The 19,694-nt window shown below is 39.0% G+C and overlaps 1 protein-coding gene across 1 annotated transcript in view; it reads left to right on the plus strand.

The window, feature by feature from the left end:
• Positions 1 to 10,254, plus strand: part of LOC126266909 (ubiquitin-related modifier 1) — a 57,161-nt gene extending 46,907 nt beyond the window's left edge. Inside the window, exons 4-5 of the mRNA XM_049971586.1 lie at positions 3,590 to 3,638; positions 10,067 to 10,254. Coding sequence (XP_049827543.1) covers positions 3,590 to 3,638; positions 10,067 to 10,135 — 118 coding nt within the window. The 3' untranslated portion in view covers positions 10,136 to 10,254. The remainder of the gene's footprint in view (positions 1 to 3,589; positions 3,639 to 10,066) is intronic.
• Positions 10,255 to 19,694: the final 9,440 nt, after the last annotated feature.

Raw genomic sequence — 19,694 nt, forward strand, 5'->3', positions numbered from 1 at the left:
CCTGTGATGTGATCGACGAAAAATTGTCGTGATCGACCTCATAACATGCAAGCAATTCTGCACAGATGGCCCTTTGTAGCACAGTATGGTCTCGTGTTAGGTGGCGAGTAGCCCAGTGGGCACGCACCCATGAGTACCCCAACTGGGTGAAAAGTGTCAGCAGTACCAACAGAGATGTCCAGTTGAGCAGCGAGGTGTTTGATTGTCAACTGTTGATCTCCTCGTATGAGAGTGTCCACATGTTCCAACACTGCAGGACTCACAGCTGTTTGAGGCTGACTGGCACAAAGAGATTGGACAGGTTTATTCAACCTTCTTGCAGTGATGGAAGATGATTCATCCACCAATTCATTTTGTCATTGTGTCTCGGTCCAGCACACAGTTTTAATCTGCCAGGAAGTTTCATATCAGTGCACAATCTGCTGCAGAGTGAAAATCTCATTCATTTTGTCTTTATTCACTGCCAGGTATCAGTAGACATTCTGCAAGTGCCTATGAATGTCTGTGATGCAGTGGTTTTCTACCAGAAGAAATCCAGTGATAGCTTTCTGCTTGGAATACTCCTCCATTACAGACGTCTTTTTGAAGGCTGTGTATAGTGCTACCACGTATTGGGACTTCATGAAACTATAAAGGCAGAAATGGGAATATTCCATGATGTCCCACAACAAATACCGCATTTTTTCAACTAGAATTGGCTGAGAAAAAAAAAGTGTTGTGTTACTTATTGAATGCCGCTTATGAGTGTTTCGGTAAATAACATTCCTGGCATCACTGATACAGTTATCACAAATTATGGGGTTAGTGATCACAGTGGTGTTGTTGCACGGTGGGTGAATGCGATTGGCAAAATTTCTATGGAAGGGAGGAGGAAAAAAAGAAAACGACATGTATTTAGATCCAGGAGTACAATTTTGCCAAAGAACTATAGGGAATATCTGGTTAAAATTCCTGTTTATTGACAGAATGTTCTTGATAAGTATGCATTAACTAAGGCAGTAAGAAAGTTTAAAAGACACAGATCACTAACAGAATTATGAACTTCATTAGGTAGCTGAAAGAGCAACATTGCAGATTCAAATGGAGTCATCAGATAATAGATAAGCTGAAGGTAATAGAAATCAAACAAAAGTGTTATCTACAAGAGCTGTATCACAATAAATTTTGGTAATTTTTAAATTCAAGCAGGGATCTGAAATGGCCTGTTCAGTTGTTTGTTGATGAAACTGATACTGAAGCAAGTGCAGCAAAATCAATATAGTTTGGCGCTCCAAACCCAAGTTTATCATTCTTTCACAGATGCAACTTTAATACATTTCTCTGCCTGGCCATTCTACAGATACAAAGATGAAAAATGCACAAACATACATCAGCCAAATTTAAATCCAACTAAAACATCTTCATAAAGTGGAGGCATTCAGACCTGATCAAAATTTCGTATTAAGTTTTGTTTTTAGTAAACACCTGTAGTTGTTTACTCCAGGTCGTTACACTTGAGTGAGATAGAAGTAATCCAGTTTTCAACGACTTTATAAGAGGACTTACATAATTAATGAAGTAGGTTTGCAGTCAGTTATTTGTAATGCTGTATATAATAGGGAACAATGTCACTCGATTTCTTCAAGTCTTTCCATACTACTGTTAGGTCAGTAAACAGTGTGCTAATGCAATATCTAGCCAGATGGATGATTTGATCAAGCATGTATTCTTGTATGGATCCCACTATGTTATTCAATACAAAAAAATTTTAGGACAACAACGCAAGATCTAGCATGCTTCAGGATGTAAACTTTTGATAAAATTTTAGTAATTCTCACAGGATTGTAAATAGACTATACTGAAGCGAGGTAGTCTGTTGTGACAATCGTTAAGACATTCAGGAAGATTCATAGTAAATGAGCGCATGATGTTGCCACCGGGGAATTTGAAAAGGTGTATCACAAGAGGTGTGTAAATGAACAATGAAATGAGTAAAGATAGTAAGGAGACTGGGAGCTAGTGAATGGTTATTTTTGTACATTCTGTTGTTTGTTTTCCACAGAGGATATTCCAGTATGGCTAGTTTTAAAATTTTGGGGGCATTTTGCAAAGGATTGTAGATAGACATTATTCTGTCTTAAATACACATATACACACAAACCACACTAACAAAATTAGAGAAATCTGGGTACTTGCAGAAATATACACTTAACATATAATTATGTCACTTTCTTATGAAGTAAAAATGTAAATGTGGACAAAAATATTAGGAAAATATAGACTCGTACTCACCGTAAGGGTGACATGTTGATTTGCAGGCGGACACAGCAAAAATACTATTACACATTAAGCTTTTGGCCAAAGCCTTCTACAGAAAAGAAAGTGCACACACAGACACACACAAAAGCAAGCACATCTCACACACACGACTGCCATTTTTGGTAGTAAATTAGTCTTTAATTGTCATGTTGAATGAAAGCAGCAATCTGGAGTGTGGCTGGGAAGGGACAGGGATAGAAGATTGTGTGTGTGTGTGTGGGGGGGGGGGGGGGGGCAGTTGCATTCTCGTCTGAGCTTCCGGATATGGTGGTCATGTGTGCATGGGGTATGATGGGGTATGCTTGCTTTTGTGAATGTTTTCTTTTCTGAAGAAGGCTTTGGCCAGGAGCTAATTGTGTAACAGTCTTGTCATTGTTCCTGTCTGCAACTCAGTATGTCATATTTACCGTGAGTTGCAGTCTATACTTTTCCTAGTATTGTTGGTATTCCAACTTGGAGTTTCTATTGTAAATGTTGACAGCATGTTTATGTCCATTGGTTCTGATTGAAAACTTGTCATACATAAAACACATGCATGTTGTGCCAGTGGTAGAGCTCTAGATTATGGTATTTGATGGATGTATAAAGATAGTTTTGCTTGACATGTAGTCGAGAGGAATGGGCTGGCAAATAATGTGATACAGTCTGTACTTCTACCGCTGGTGCAGCATGCCAGCAATTGTGTGAAATATGTAAGTATGCACATGGCCTGTGATTAAAACTAATAGTTCTGTCCATCATTTTGTACTGTGAGACTAGCAGCCAAGGCAGCTTTATCAAGGTAAATGGCCAAGTATAGACTGTCTACATTGGCCAAACTCAATATCTATGTTACCAATCATGATCTGGAACAGCAGGAGCAGGAAGAATTTTTTTCATTATTTCTGTCATTTTGGTCCCTTCTCTTTTCCCACTGAACTCTCATGATGGAAACTGCCTTGGCAGTACAAATTCACAGTCTTTTTTTAAATTTTAAATCACACTAATTACTGCTCCTTTTCACTTTCTTTAACCCAATCTCATCCTCATTACTTCTGCCACACTTACTCGCCCTTATTGTTTTTTCTTTGTGAGTTTCTTCTCTTGTGCACAACCTGTTATGTTATGATTCATATGTACAGAAACAGTAGGAACTGAAATGAGTATACTGTATTATATTTGAGTGTACATTAATTTCCATTTGTTGTCAGAGTGAATGAAAACCTAGTATTTACATTACATTTGATTTCTTACTTGATTTGGAAAGTTTTTATGTCTAGCTATTTATTTTATTCTGTATTTATTGTTTCAGGAGGCCTGGTATACTTGTTCTTGTTAATGATGCTGACTGGGAACTCTTGGTAATATATTCTTTTGAATTTTTAGTGTTGCTAGTAACTGCAACAGTTGTTGCCTCTTACGTGTTTCTATTGTTGCTGCATTGAGCAAATATCCTACAGCATGTATGTGCAGTATAGATAGAATGTGGCGAAAATGTGACAGTTATTTACTTTAGATTACCTTTTCAGCAATCGCATCTTGCTGCTTCAGGAATATCAACGGCTTGAATAATAGAATCTTGAAAGTGTTTGCTACATTATTGTAATGTTGAAAACTTATTTGTGTGCTATGGTAAGATATGCATTGTTGAGTAAGCAAAAGAGTGTCACAAAGTGTTAATTGATACTAAAATTACCAAAACATTTGAAAAACAATTTAAATTACCAAGTGCTAGACAGCTGCTAACTTCGAATTATAGTAGAGTTTTGTGGATGGTCTGTCATGACAATCATTTTGTTTTATCAAGTATAGCAAAACATACAGAATTTCTTTGATCTCTGACAAGTTTTTCAGGGACTGTTCTTCTTGTTTGAATAGAAGAAGTAAACAGTGGGGAGGAGGGTATGAGTGTAAAATGAGGATGGCTGGGAGAATGCGGTTGTGGGACAGGGGCGAGCAGAGGTAGAAGCCAGGAGAATCACACAATCAGGGGATGTGTTATAAGCACTGTTACTACCTATGTAGCCCATAGAAGCTGTTATTGAAGGGGATGTTTGAGATGGTGTGGGTTGTGAAGCAGCCATTGGAGTGTAACATGTTGTGCTCAGCATTGTGTTCCACAGCTTAGTGGTCAACTCTGCTCATGCTCACAGTTTGATTGTGGCCATTCATGTGAGTGAGCATACCCACATAATAGGCTGTGCAGAAGTTACTGCAGATTTGATACATATGAAATGACTGTTTTCACAGGTTCTCCTTCCATTGGCAGAATAGAGTATTCCTGTGATGAGACTGGAGTCAGGGTATGCTAGGTAGATGCATAAAAAAGGTCAAGCACATAGGTCATCCACTAAGATATCATTCATGTGGCAAGAGGTTTGTAGACTGGGTGGGTGATGGATTACCAGTTTGGGAGGGTGTGAAGAATTATGGCTAGGATGTTTCTCATTTTTGGGCGCAATGATAAGTAATCAAAGCCTTGGCAAATGATGAGTTAAGTTGTGTCAGCTTTGGCGTAATAATGGATATTAGAGAGGATACTCATTTGTGTCCGTTAAATGATGGTCATTGGAGAAGTAGTGGCATGTGTAGATAAAGCATGAGACTTATGTTTGTGTGCTAGGTTTGACGGATAGTGTTTCTCAATTAAAAGTTTATAGCCATGATAAAAAAAAAAGTCATTTACTGTATTTACTCTAATTTAAGCCGCACTTTTTTCCGGTTTTTGTAATCCAAAAAACCGCCTGCGGCTTAGAATCGAGTGCAAAGTAAGTGGAAGTTCTGAAATATGTTGGTAGGTGCTGCCAAAGCTGTCGAATATATGTAGCACTACACAGGCATCTTTGCTGGCACAAAGATAAATTCTGGCGCCAAATTCTCTGCGTCAGTAAATAAATTTATAAAAAAGGTGAAAGACGAGCTTTTTCCTCCGCGCCGAATTTCGACCACTGCATTTTCATACATTATCCATCGAAGTAAATACAAATTCCGTATTGTTCTTCTTCGAATGTAGCAGCTTTTCAATGTATTACGAAAATCCGACTGGCAAGACTGTTTGCAATGTTTGTCAATATATGTTCTGAATTTTTTCCTACCTGTGAGAAGAGATGGTTGCTAATTGGAACTTTTATGAATTGTGAATCACATGCAGTATTCTCTTCACCATAAGAATAATACCAATATAAACATTTTGCCATGTATTCTTTCGTGTTTGCTGCTATCTCATTTAAATCCTGTCTGCCTAATAAACTACAAAACTAGAGTGAGACAACAGCAAACGCGGAAGAATACACATATCATGTCATGTTTATATTCGTATTAGTCTTATGCCTAATAGTGATACAGTCAGAAATGAAGCACGGCAATTGAGTAGATTTTTAAATCTAAGATGACTCTAATTTCTGTGCAGAAAGTAATGTACTAAAGAGGCGTCTGCAAAGATTTTCAAACAGAGAAAATTTTTCACTAAATTCTCGTTCAGAACATCTTCTATCATACGCAGTTTATTATTTGGTTCTTGTTGATCATTATCAAAGAAAGCAGTAGTGTAAATAACAACAAATAGCAGTCTCTTGCCATTGTTTCGCTAATGAGACGATTCGTCTCCTTTTTTTAAATTGTAAGCGGCGGCAGCGTACACCAAAGCAAGCCATGCCGCGAGCGGCGACAGGTCGTGAACTCACATTACCAGAATGCGACAAATAATGCATGACACAGTACAGTAATACATTTTCAGCTTAGAGTGACGTAAACACCTATAACAAAGAGAGTGTCACTTATTAGATCAAAGAAAAATAAGCAATCAATTCAAACCAGACAAAGCACATGAAAAACGAAGAGTACCCATATAAATATGGACGGAGCGCCTGACGCATAGCAATGGCTACTTGGTAAAGCTTAACTGCTAAGCTTACGACTTGAACCAAACTACTGTAGCTGTATCATCATTCATTCGACCTAAATTGTGTCTCATATCACAATGGACTAACTTTGTTTCGATTTGGAGGTGCGGCCTAAAACTTTTGTATCCCCTTGAATTTCGAGTCTCAAATTTCAGGTGCGGCTTAGATTCGGGAAAAATCTTTTTCCTTGATTTCAAGTCTCATTTTTCAGGTGCGGCTTAGATTTGAGTGCGGCTTAAATTCGAGTAAATATGGTAGTTTTGTTATTTTGTGTTGAGGAAGGGTGCTGCATAGACTTTGACAAATTAACTGTCCAGCTGTTGTGAGCATTTGTGGTACTGTGCCGCGCTGTCTAACTCCAAAGTGCCTACAAAAGTTTAGTAATATTTAAATAAGGTGCTGGAATGTGGTAAATAAAAATCACAATCAGTGGTTTGTTTAATAAAATATTAACCTTGGCGAGTGTTTGGCTTTCACAAGCTGTAAGCTTCTCCACGTTGAGGTGTTACGACATTCACTACTTGAAAGCTTCTCTGCATTGGTGTGTCCTAGCATTCACAAGTTGAGCTGTGCTCCAAGTTAATGCAAGCTATAAAAGCTCTTGAATATAAAATTGACAATTAACTGTGTTAAAGTACAAGTTAACGGTATTCAAAGCAGTAGCATGAGACAGCACTCAACCTGTGCAACAGCTGATTACTAGCACAGTCAGCCACTAAGTTCCGATGGTTGGAAAATATAGAATTACCTTAGCAGTGCAGCACATCACCAAAGAGAATTAGAGTCTAGTTTGTGGAACAAAGTGACACAGTTATGTTGCCTATAACTGAATGCGAGTGATTGATGCTAGTTGCTTTCACTGCCAGCTTGTACAGAGAATCTTCTTAATATTGCCCATTGTTCAAATTGTATTAGAACCATGTTTAAGTATTATCAATTGAGAGGATTTGAGAATACAGTGATAGTAACACATATGATTGAAATGCATATAAACATCAGTTTTAGTAATGTTGATCTAATTTAAACAACAAAAACCTGTCTTTAAATTATCAACAATATTATGAAAAGGATACATTGCTACTCATTGTAAAGATGACACAAATTGCATAGAGGCACAAAGTATAATTGTCCTTAAAAATTGTGGGTTCTTGAGCAATTTCACACTAATTGACTTTTCTATGGAAAAGTCGAAGTTCTTGATGTAACATACAATCAGCCAGGCAACACATGGATTGTTTGGTGCAAAGCAGTGAAATTAGTAATCCTGTATTTCAGAAATATTCAGCAGCTGCAATTTAAGCTGTGCCCTATGCTCTGAGGATCCTGCCTAAGTGCACCCCAGAAAAAACAACAAAAATATTTGACAACCAATATATTGATGGTGGGCAGTGAAAAGCTCGTAATTCCATTTGTTAAATTTTGCGGGTGAAGCGAAAACAGTTCCATAAGAAAACAATATAAGCTGCTACAGAAAGTTGCCACATGTGTAACTGTATAGTGGAAGCTTCGTTATTGACAGGTAAGGGGAATACGTACACTTTTAAATCTCTCTCTGATTATGGAGTCACTGGTTACTGGAATTACTAATTTTCACAGACAGATGGAGTTATGAGGTTTTCATTGCCTACAGTCGATATGTGAAAGCTTTTCCTTTCTTGTAGCTATGCTTTGTGTATATTAATTTGAACCATTAACTTTCCTATTTGTGTGTTTACCCTACTTGACAGTGATATTGTTGTCTGCTGTCTACGTAATGCGTCCTGTTCTCTGAATATTCGCTGTCATTGGCTGGCGAGATCATGTGACATGAGCTATGATTGGCAGACACAAATTCATCGCCCAGGGCAATCTTGATTTCATGGCTTTGAAATCTGCTGTGATGTATTTGGTGGAATTTGTATTTATAGTTTTTGAATATGAAAATACACAGTGTACATATTGCCACACATCTAAGATTTTTCCAAAAAGTGTTGTTTTTTACTGTGTTTTATTTCCTAAAGTTCTATCATGTTTTGCACTGCTGTGTGTAAAACCGTTACCATTCAAAGGATTGCAGCTCCAAGGGAACATGCATTGTCACTTAACACAGAAAAAATGTACTTTCACCTAGGATATAGTGTATTTTCACCCATGAAAAAGTATACTTTTAACTGGGAAATCTGGGATTTTTTTTTTCTTGTCCACGGATACTTCCTGTGCTAGGCATTAATTAATAAGCAGCACTAATGTGGGACCTAACATTAATCAAACCACACCACAACACAATATAAATTAATTTTTGTGTATGAATAGCTACAGGATCCTTTTTGTCCACAGTGCTACAGATCTTGTTAGTTTTGTGGGAGATTGTGTGTAGTTTATCACTACATGTTCATGTGTTTTAAATTGTGGAAACTCCACGTTGGAATATCAGTAATGCTGGGAATAGGATACAGTGCTACTTACTGTAAAGATGATGCATTGAGTTGCAGACAGGCACAGTGAAAAGACTGTTATACATTTAACTTTCGGCCAGTGCCTTCTTCAGAAACGGAAAGATGCACACAGTTACACAAGCAAAGACACCTCATGCACATGACTGCCATATCCAGCAGCAACTCGGACTGGAATGCTGCTGTCACATTGAGCGGCAATCTGGAGAGGGACAGGGGAGGAAGAGGTACAGGGCAGGAGGGAGGGAGAAGGGTGCTGTCTGGCGGAGTGTGCAGAGACGAGATGGAGGCATGACATGACTGCCAGGTGCAGCATCAGGGACTGTGGGGCTGGGAGGTGACAGAGCAGTGAAAAGGGGGGGGGGGAGCATGAGGGGGAGGGGAACAGGGAGCAGGAAAGGAGAGGAGCAGGGAAGGGGAAATACGAACATGTGCATTAGCAAAGGGTGTCACACCAGGAAGGTTAGGGAATCTGAATAAGGAGGAGATAATACAGTAGAGGGGGCAGAAACTGTTGGGTGGAGGGTGTGGGACAGAAAATTACCATAGGTTGAGGCTAGGATAATTTTGAGAGTGGAGAATGTATTGTAATGTGGTAACCTACTGTTCCCACAACCTCCACCCAACAGTTTCTGCTCCATCTGTTCTATAACCTCCTCCATATTCACATTTCTTCATCCTCATTGTGTGCAACCCTCTGCTAATGCAGCTGCCCACTTTTCCCCTGCTCTGATCCCCTTGTTTTCCATTCCTCCCCCCCCCCCCCTCCCACCTCTGGCATCCTCCCCCCTTCCACCTCCCTCACCTCCACAGCCTCCTGATGCTGCACCTGGCAATCTTGCTGTGCCTCCATCTAGTCCCCTCCACCAGACAGCACTTTACTCTCTCCCCACATGTACCCTGCTATCCTTGCACCTTCCCTGCCCTACTCCAGACTGTCCCTCAACGTGACACTTGCAATCCAGTTCGAGTTGCCAGAGATGGCTGTCATGTGTGGGTGAAGTGTGCATGCAAGAGTAGATGTGTGTGCCCATGTTTCCTTTTCTGAAGAAGGCTTTGGCCAAAAGCTAAATGTGTAACAGCTCTTTCAGTTGCAATGCTATGAAATGGATAGTTCCTACTCACCATGTAGTGGAAGTGCTGAGTCACAGATGCTGAGTCGCTATATGGTGAGTAGCAACTATCCTTTTGATAATATTGTTACATTCCAGCCTTTTCAGTTGCCTGTTTGCAACTCAATGTGTTATCTTCACAGTGAGTAGCAACCTATATTTTTCTCACTATTATTGATACAGGTGTTTTAACTTGTTATAATCAGCTGAGATGTACTGCCCACATTAGCTTGACATACACAAGAACAGTGAAGTGTACTGTTTTGCTGTGACAGTTTCCTAGTAATAAAAAAGTGTCTGGAACTATTTATTAATTTTTTAATTTTATTTATTTACTTTCTAGGGGGAGCTTGACTATGAGCTGCAGCAAGGTGATAATGTGATGTTCATATCGACCCTTCATGGAGGCTGAAGAGTCCTGAGCACTGTGCAACAGTGGAATTTTGGCTTTAACCCTGCTGTTGACACAGCATTAACATACTAATTTATGTACAATACTTTTCTAAAAATATATGTATATAGATGTATAAACATTCACTTTCCTGCCATTTAAAACTTTCTAGTTGTTACAGTATGCAGAGTTAGTTGTCACAAAAAGTTCAGTCATTTCTGAATCAGGACAACAACTTTGAATCATCACACAATTCAGGTATTAAGCAAAGCAATGACTGATAGTGTCTCAGTTAGTTTTCTCTTCTGTCAAAAAGTTCACAACATAATGTCACAAAAACACGTTTGCATTGAAAATGTAGGACACTGAATGAGCTAAAAAGTGTCATTTCAAATCTTTAGCCCTGAAACAGTGACACATGAAATGTTTGCCATTGGAGAGTACTAGTTACACCTAGAGTGACAACTTCACAACGAGATTGATGTCTGGAACATCGTGGCCAATTAAATCTCAGTTTTGAAATGGGATTTGACCCCTGGAAACTTCACTTTTTGCTGGCAAGTGTTCTGTCAGCTTAGCTATCGAAGCACTACTTAGTAGAAGAGATACTGGTGGAATTTAAGCTGTGAGGTTGGTTTGGGAGTCATGCTTACATAGCTCAGTTGGTAGAGCATTTCACTAGTGGAAGGCAAAGGTCTGAGTTTGAGTCCTGGTCTGACACTGTTTTAATCTGCCTGGAAATTTAAAATCAGCTCACACCCTGTGCTGTAGAGGGAAAATTAATTCAGGGTTGATATCTGACTAACTACTTGAAAAAATCTGTTTGTATGGCAAAGATAATACATAATATGATGAGACCAGACCAGTTAGTTGATAATGGGGCTCTGATAAGTAGGTGTAAAGGAGATTGTGCAATTTTCGGAGCTTTACATTTTTCTTGGTGAATTAGAGACCTCATGTGTTGACAAATGATGGTGCAATCTCTCTGTCTTATTTCTCTGCATTGTACAAACTGTATTAAGTGCATGTTCCTTCAGAAGTCCGAAGGCGAGGCTGTAACTTGTGAACCAGTTATCTGCATAACATTGCTACCGGAACACAAAATGGATTGTCTAATTTGTTCTACTAAGTCTCTTGTTTTATTGCTACAGCCATCTGGCTGTAGACCTATATAGACTCCTAAATTCACAGCCTAGCATCAACTAAGGCAGAGATTTTCAAATCATACTTTGCTGTTAATATACAAAAAGATACATGTGGTGGAGCTACTGGAACCGCTTGTGTTCCTTTTTAGTGATATGGTTCATCCAGACTTTCTCTTTGCAGACAGTGTCCATCCACACAGAACTGCTCATTCCAATTAACTTTTTTTAAAATTTGAAGATCCTTGTGGGATAAACTGGTTTGTGGATCTTACTCTTATGTTAGGTGAATCTTAATGTCAGCAATAAAATATCAGAAGTTAGTCAGGGATATTTTATTAGTGTTTTGGTGCCTGGAACCTATGGTCTGTGGATGCTCGTTACAGACTAATTATGATTTAGGAGCATCTCTCCCATAGGACTCAGTGAATCCATACTTAGGTGCATTTGTCCAGATCTTTATTAGTAGAATTTTTCTTACTGCGGTATGATACTATAAATGTATAACAAAAGCTGCCGGTAAAACAAACCATGGACAGAATAGAGCAGTATTGAATGCAGACTTGAGGGTGAAGAGTAAATTTGTCATCAGTGTTGGCAGGGGATGAGTGAAGGAAACACAGTTGTTTCCAAACAAAACATGCAGCGCATGCCACCAAGATGTGGACTGTCATACAGATGTTTTCACTGCAATACGTACACGAAGGTGAACGGGGGTAAGAAATCAAATAAAATGCAAGTACTCTGTACTGAACCACTGCAGATCGCTGGTCCTTATATCAAAACACTTGGAAAATATCCCTGAACAACTTCCGGAATGTTGTTGGTGGAGTTTGGGTATATATGTGGTACATGTAGGAAACAAATAAGAGCCTGTTGCTGCCAGCAAAGGGTGTCTTCCAAATATCTGCTTATGTCTTTCAAGAATGGAACTGATTGCTGATAAGGCTGTTGCACTGCCATACAGACCATTGCAGTTAGTGTAATGAAATCTTGTCTTAATTGTTTTGTTTTTAAAAAGTGTGTGTGTGTGGCAGGGGGGGGGGGGGGGGGGATAGGTGGGGTGAGCACGGGCAAGTTTTATTTATGTATTGTGGACATTTTGTTTTTATGATTTACTTTTGCATACTTCTATAAGCCTGTCAGCATCCTATCCAGGAAACATTCTCTCATTAACTGAACATTCTTAACCCAGCACTGGTGTGACCTGAAATTCTTACATCAGTGGTCTGTGCATGTAGTAGACCCCACGTACTCTCTTGTGTATTTTAAATATTTTAGCATTTGAATTAGTGGCTTAATAAACTGCAAGTTATTGGTATAGGTTAGTAGTATTGTGTATTATTAATATAGATGACAGTGATTGGATTTTTATTTACTAGTTATTAGTCACATACTGGTTACAAATATCGAGTCATACAATGTTGAAACTAATGTTTTGTGTCCAAAGCTATTGTACTGAAATAGTGGACACATTAAATTAACAAAGCTCAATATAATGTAGAGAAAAACTCTAAATTAGGTCATAAACATTTACTTGCCCTGCGTTACAAAGTCATGTACCATAACAAACACATTGTCAGAAAACCTTTCCATTATTCATCATCTAATTTCTCCTCACAGAGAAAGTCATAACATTACTATGAAATGGTCCATACACAAACATCTGTCACATCTCTTGCAAGTATATTTTGTTTTGTGGCCTTTTGTCCTTGGACAATTTACATGAACCCCCTTTTTTTTCTAGCTTTGTTTGGAGATTCTTGGGATAATGATTATGTTGCATGTCATCAGCCACATGCCGCCAGTTCTATAAGGAGATTCACATTTTGTTTCTGATTTACTCGGCTCCTAATAAGTTCTAGAGACAAATTCTTGAAGAACTTCTGATGTATATACTTGGTTCTGGTATTAGAATCATAAGTTATTTAGGAATTAATACCTGCCACATTCTTTAGAGCATGGGTTCCCAACAAAATTTTCTCGAGGACACCCTCATCGAGCGTGATTGGTATCTTGTCTTATCACAGTATCAAGTACCTAAAGAACCCAAATTAAGAGTCTTTTTATACATTTTCTATTTTTGGTACTTAGAAAAAACATTGACATACTCATTATTGGAAAAATATTGAGCTTAAAACTTTTTCAATTTAGCCATCATTGTTGTTGTTAAATTTTTGATTATTGCTCAAAATCTTTGTTTTCAAATCTGGGTGTTTAGTATAACAAACACCTTAAAAGAATAAAAATTGATTATGAACTGAAAATGACAGGAAAATATTAAAAATGAGTACATTGGTCTTTCAAGTGTACTACACTTGAGATTGCATTGAGTAGACATGTGAAAAATAAGAAAACACTAATTTCTTACAAGGTATTATTTATTTGAAAAAATTCAGTTACAACAGCCATCAGTATACAGTTAGTTTTAATTTTCTGTTCTTAATAAGATGAGTTCAATCTGACCTTTGAGTCCATTATTTCTGAAATATTAGGTTCCAAACTTGAAACTTTCACTCTGAAATCCGACCGCATGTCGAGCCGATTCCTATATTTGTTTTTCATGCAACACAAGGAAGAAAATGCTTGCTCACACAGATATGTGGTTGCAAATGGGAGGATCTTTTTCATTGCCTTATCTCCAAGTTTCTTGTAGTCCTTGTGTGCTGATGCGCAGAAGTCTGTAATACCACAGCTGGACAGATCCACAAGTTGATCTTGCTCTTCTTCAGTGAGGCCTTGGATTTTGTCTATTTCTTCACAGCTGAAGAGATATCGAATCCATCTGTCGTCAGGGCCAGGTTCATGGACATACTCTCTAAAAGTGATGGCTAGGCTGCATAGATACTTGGCTACATTGATCTTGATCTGGTCAGGCAAACTCTCCTCTGATGACTCCAAGAATTGTTTTAAAGTAGAAAAGATAGTTAGTGACTCGTTTTCTATGCTTGACACCCAGATCTGACACTTTTTAGTCATAGCACTAAACTTATCCTCGACTTTGAATATGTGTCCTTTTTTTCCTCGTAAACTCAAGTTTAACACATTCAACTGTTCAAACACATCAGCCAAGTATGCAGCTGAGCAAAGCCAAGAGAAATTAGTGAGAGAATCTGCATACTTTGTGTCAAGAAGGAAGACACGAACCTCGTCTCTAAGTTCAAAAAATCTTGACTAGATCCTACCTCGAGAAAGCCATGTTACTTCCGTATGAATAATAAGTTGCTCATGCTCTCTGCCAATCTCTTTACACAACGAAGAAAATAATCTGGATTGCAGATGTCGAGTTTTAATGTAGTTGATGATTTGAACTACTTTGTTAAGTATCTTTTGCAAAGGGTCAGCCAATCTTTTGACTAGTAAGGCTTCATGATGGGTACAACAGTACAGTGAGTCCATTTCACCTCAGGGGCTACTGCTTTGATGTGAAATAGAAGTCCTGTTTTTTTTTTTTCTTTTTTCTTTGTTTTTTTTTTTTTTTTTTTTTCCCGCCAGCCATTGACTTTGCTCCACCCATTGACAAGCCTACACATTTTGTCCAGGTGACATTGTGTTCATTGAGATAATTATTTAATGCAGTAAAAATATCATCTGCTGTTGTATGCAGTAGTTTGCATGAAAAAAGAAATTTTTTGAACACTTGGTCCTCCCATAAGGATCATGCGAAAACCATAATTACAGCTTTTTTTTTTTTGATATGTCCGTGTTTTCATCCAATTGTAGGGTGTACATGTCACTCACGCAAAGTCTAGCCAGCAATGTTTCTTTGATGTTAACTCCATAACAGTAATTCATCTTCGAACAGTTTTATTTGAGAGTGGGACAGTTCTTATTACCTTAGCAGTTGCATCACCTAACATTCTCTTGCAAAGTATTATTGCTGATTGATGGCAGTATAAGGTCTTCAGCAATTGTGTTGTTTTTCCCAACAAGCTGAGCCACCTTGTAAGACACAAGGGTTTCATTTTCATTTACATATGCACCACAGTGTTTGGTAATTGTTTTACGAGATGTTTTCAATTTTCCTAATTTATTTTTGAAAAAATCTAATGACTTACTTTTGTACTCTGGGTGCTTTTTTTCGTTTTAAGATGGTGGTGGAGTTTTGATGGTTTCATACATTCATTCGAAAGGCTTTCATAGCAAATTACACATTGAGGTTTATGCTGTTGCTCAGGTCCAGTCAACGTAAAACCGATTTCCAAGTAATCAGAGTTAAATTTTCTAATTTTTCCATTAAGCTTAACACTGATCTTGGAAGGGTTAGGTTCAAGGGACGCCGACAATTTAGGTTCAATGGACACTGACAACTTTGGTTCGAGAGTCATGGACTTATTTGCTTGAAAATCAAATGCATTTTCTTCCTCTTCATCTGTAGGCCTTTCTCGTTTTAACGAACCACTTTTTGACCAACGGTCCATTTTTAACTACGCGAACTGTAGCTTCCGCGAAAACACTACTGTTTTAATACAGAATATTGAATATGTAATCAACACGGTCTTTGAAAGCACTGGTAGTAAATTAACAATGGCTGATTGTCGTATGAAATGTGAGTTTCTCTGTAAAGTGACTGTCAGTTGTCAGGTGCAAAGAGGCTGCGCCCGCAGTCTAACGGCATACAGCAGAACTATTTGCTTCTATCTAATTCTAGTTTTGCGCCAGAGTGTGCTAGTGTCAGTTCCTGATTTAATACAGCAAGGCATCAACTAAGGAAAGATTTTCAAATCATAGTTTGCTAGCTTTGTGGGTATGTATATTCTTAAGGAGCAGTTCCCACAAGATGCTTCTAATGTCTTGCCTAATGTAATGTATTCACTTTCAGAGAAATGCTCTATGCAGTTACTTAAAAACTGGTCAAGAACGTCTCCAATGGGAACCAATTTGTGTACTTATATCCTTACTGCTTGATTATCTTGGCCATCAAAATGAAGACACTGCAAGAGTAATTGGAATTTTTGGAAGGACATAGTAGCCCAAGAAAAAAATCTCATTTTCCAGTTCCATCAGATGCCTAAAGGTCTTCCAAATTCAATCTACTTGTTTTGTTTGGCCCTGCTGAATACAGTAGCCCTAGTACTGTCATCATTTGATGCTTCTCTGTGGGTTTTAGTATGTGAATGCTTCTGTCTCTTACTACCTGTCTCCTTATGTGTAAACAAAACAATTTTTTCAGTAATGTAAGGAAAGAGATACACTAGCAGTGTAGAATATTGTTTAGCATCACCAACAACACCTGTAAGGTGGGTAATAATGTTATGCGACTTTGTTCGTACATGATTGATCAACAATTCATACAGTAAACAATTGTTTAAATATGGGTATTAAAGCTATTAAAATGTAATACTCAAGAAAAGTCCAATAGTCCACTGTAGCTGTATTTATTCAAGTCGATTACAGACCTACACAACTGGTTTCACAACTCTTAAGTTGGACCTTCTGGTGTATATCTGTACAGAATTTGTTGTAATTAATGCTTTGATAATGGGGTATTGAAGTTATCTGAGATATCTTAATGTACTGATTCAATAGACTTAAACTTGAAAGAGAATATTACACATCTATTTAACAAAGCAGGCATTCTAACAGTACGTTGTGAAAATTATTTTCTCCATTTTTTCGTTCCATCTTTTCCCAGATAATAACTATCACTCACCACGTCTTCATTGTTTCATTTCTTTGTGCTCTGAAGATGTGTTGTGATCACTGACAATAACAGCACCTTCATCATCAGATGCAATTGCTCCCTGATCAAGTAAGTCATCAATCAATGCTCGCAATTGGTCCCTTAGGATCCTGTAAGGATCCATACACAGCAGTATTTGCTGTTATTAGTTACACAGTAAAAGACTGTATCATATCCAAAATGGCAATGGCAAGGAAAGCGTTTATGAAGAAGAGAAATTTGTTAACATTGAATATAGGTTTGTGTCAGGAAGTTGTTTCTGAAAGTATTTGTATGGAGTGTAGTCATGTATGGCAGTGAAACATGGATGATAAATAGTTTGGACAAGAAAAGAATAGAAGCTTTCGGAATTTGGTGCTACAGAATAATGATGAAGATTAGATGGTAGATCACGTAACTAATGAGGAGGTATTGAATTGGGGAGAAGAGGAGCTTGTGGCACAACTTGACAAGAAGGAGGGACCGGTTGCTAGGACATGTTCTGAGCCACCAAGGCATCACAAATTTAGCATTGGAGGGCAGCGTGGAGGGTAAAAATCGTAGAGAGAGACAAAGAGATGAATACACTAAGCAGATTCAGAAGGATGTTTGTTGGTTGCAGTAGGTACTGGGAGATGGAGAAACTTGTGCAGGGTAGGGTAGCATGGAGAACTGCATCAAACCAGACTCAGGACTGAAGACAACAACAACAACAACAACAACATCCAAAATGCAATGAAATAGATACCTTGACTTTTCTTCCTCTGGGATGATAGTGATAAGTTGGGGTTTCACAAACCCCAGCAAGCTCAAACTTGTTTCAACAGCCCCTCACAAAGTCCTGTTCACAACTAAAGTTACAGAAACACACTTGGAAAATTCAGGATGGAATGTAACAATATTATGAAAAGGATTGTTGCTACTCACCGTATAGTGGAGATGCTGAGTTGCAGATAGGCACAACAAAAAGACTGTCATAAAATAAGCCTTTGGCCAACAAGACCTTTGTTCAAACACACACACACACACACACACACACACACACACACACACACACACACACACACACACACACACACACAGACAACCACAGAACCTCTGGAAGCTGAAGCCTGACTACGAACAGTGCAGCAGCAGCACTAGCAGCAGTGCATGATGGGAGAGGCAACTGAGAGGGGGTAAGGAGGAGGCTGGGGTTGGGAGAAGGGCAGATAGCAGGGTGGGGGTGTGGGATGGTGAAGTGCTGTAGGGGAGTGTGCAGGGATGAGGTGGAGAGAGGGTAGGGCAGTTAGGTGCAGACAACAGAGTAGAGGGAGGGAACCCTGCAACCCACAATAAAATATATATATAAATAAAATGTTTTCTTTGATCTTTTTGTGACTTCACAGCAATTTTAGTGGCTTTTTGCCTTTCACTATCATCGTACTCCCTCAGATTTAATCTTGTTCTTCCTATTTAATCCTTTCTGTGATTTTTCCTTCACATATTTGGATGTATTTTTGCAAATTTTCAGATGTAATTCTACACCATGTACTTATATATTTCACATTTTTGCCACCACCATGGATTCTTGCTCCTCCCATCTGCATCAGTATAGAAAAGTTTTCTTATCCTTAGCCAGAACCCAATCCCACATACTGTTTCTGCATTGTTGCTTGGCACATGGAATCCCCCCAAACGGGGGATGACCTCCATCTGTTCTGATTCCGCCAATCCTTAGCCCTTACCAACATAGTCCTGCATAACCATATGAAACAAGCCCAAACATTCTTGCTATACGTTCTCTCCATGAGTAAAATTCTCCTCCTATGCAATCCCAAATTCCTGGAACCCATGAACCCATATCCATTGAAACTCTTGCCCTCCAGGAACTAGAACAAAATGCCACCTAACAAACTCTCCACCCTGCTTGCTTCCTACTCCTGTCTTGGAGTACCACTGTCTACCACCTCTACAACAACCACCCAACCTCCCCCATATCCCCTCATGGCTGACAAACCCTGTCTTGCAAACCTATTACATTTACTCTATCCTCCAAAACTCCCTCCCACCACCACACAGAATCCAGAACCTAAGCAGACCCAAAACAGTCATGAATGATTCCTCCAAAAGCCTTAGCCCCCCAGAAGTATCAGTCATGCAGGACTTGTTAAAGACCTTCTCTCTGTTCCTACAGTGGAAACACTTTTTGCCGCCAACCCTGCCAATCAGATTCAACCAAGGACCAATGCTGAACCCTGCCTGACTCAGTTCACTCCTCCATGCAACCGTGATCCATCCCCATTGCCCCCAAATCATGCCCTGTTAACTTTCCAGAATTTCTTAACTTTGCCTCACCATTGTTCCCTAAATCCCTCAACATGACCGCAGTCCACAACCTAACAGCTGATCCCAATCTTATAATCGTACCTGTGGGCAAAGGCTCCACCACTGTAGTTTGGAACCAGAAGGATTACCTGACAGAAGGAGTCCGCCAGCTGTCAGATAATTCCACCTACAAACTTTGCACAGTGACCTCATTCCAGAAATCCAGCAGGATCTCCAGTGTTTCTTCAAATCCTTAGGCCCAGCCCAGAACATCTTCCCAGAGTCCATCTCTCTCATCACTCCTCTCACTCCTTCCTTCTACATGCTTCCTAAAGTCCATAAACACCACCACCCAGTACACCCCATTGTGGCCAGGTACTGTGCCCCCCCCCCCCCCCCCCCCCCCGCCCAAATTGAGAGAATCTCTGCTCATGTAGACCAACACCTTCAGTGTGTTACCCTGAACCTA

Source organism: Schistocerca gregaria, chromosome 4 (assembly GCF_023897955.1).
Source record: "Schistocerca gregaria isolate iqSchGreg1 chromosome 4, iqSchGreg1.2, whole genome shotgun sequence".
Classification (NCBI taxonomy): domain Eukaryota; kingdom Metazoa; phylum Arthropoda; class Insecta; order Orthoptera; family Acrididae; genus Schistocerca; species Schistocerca gregaria.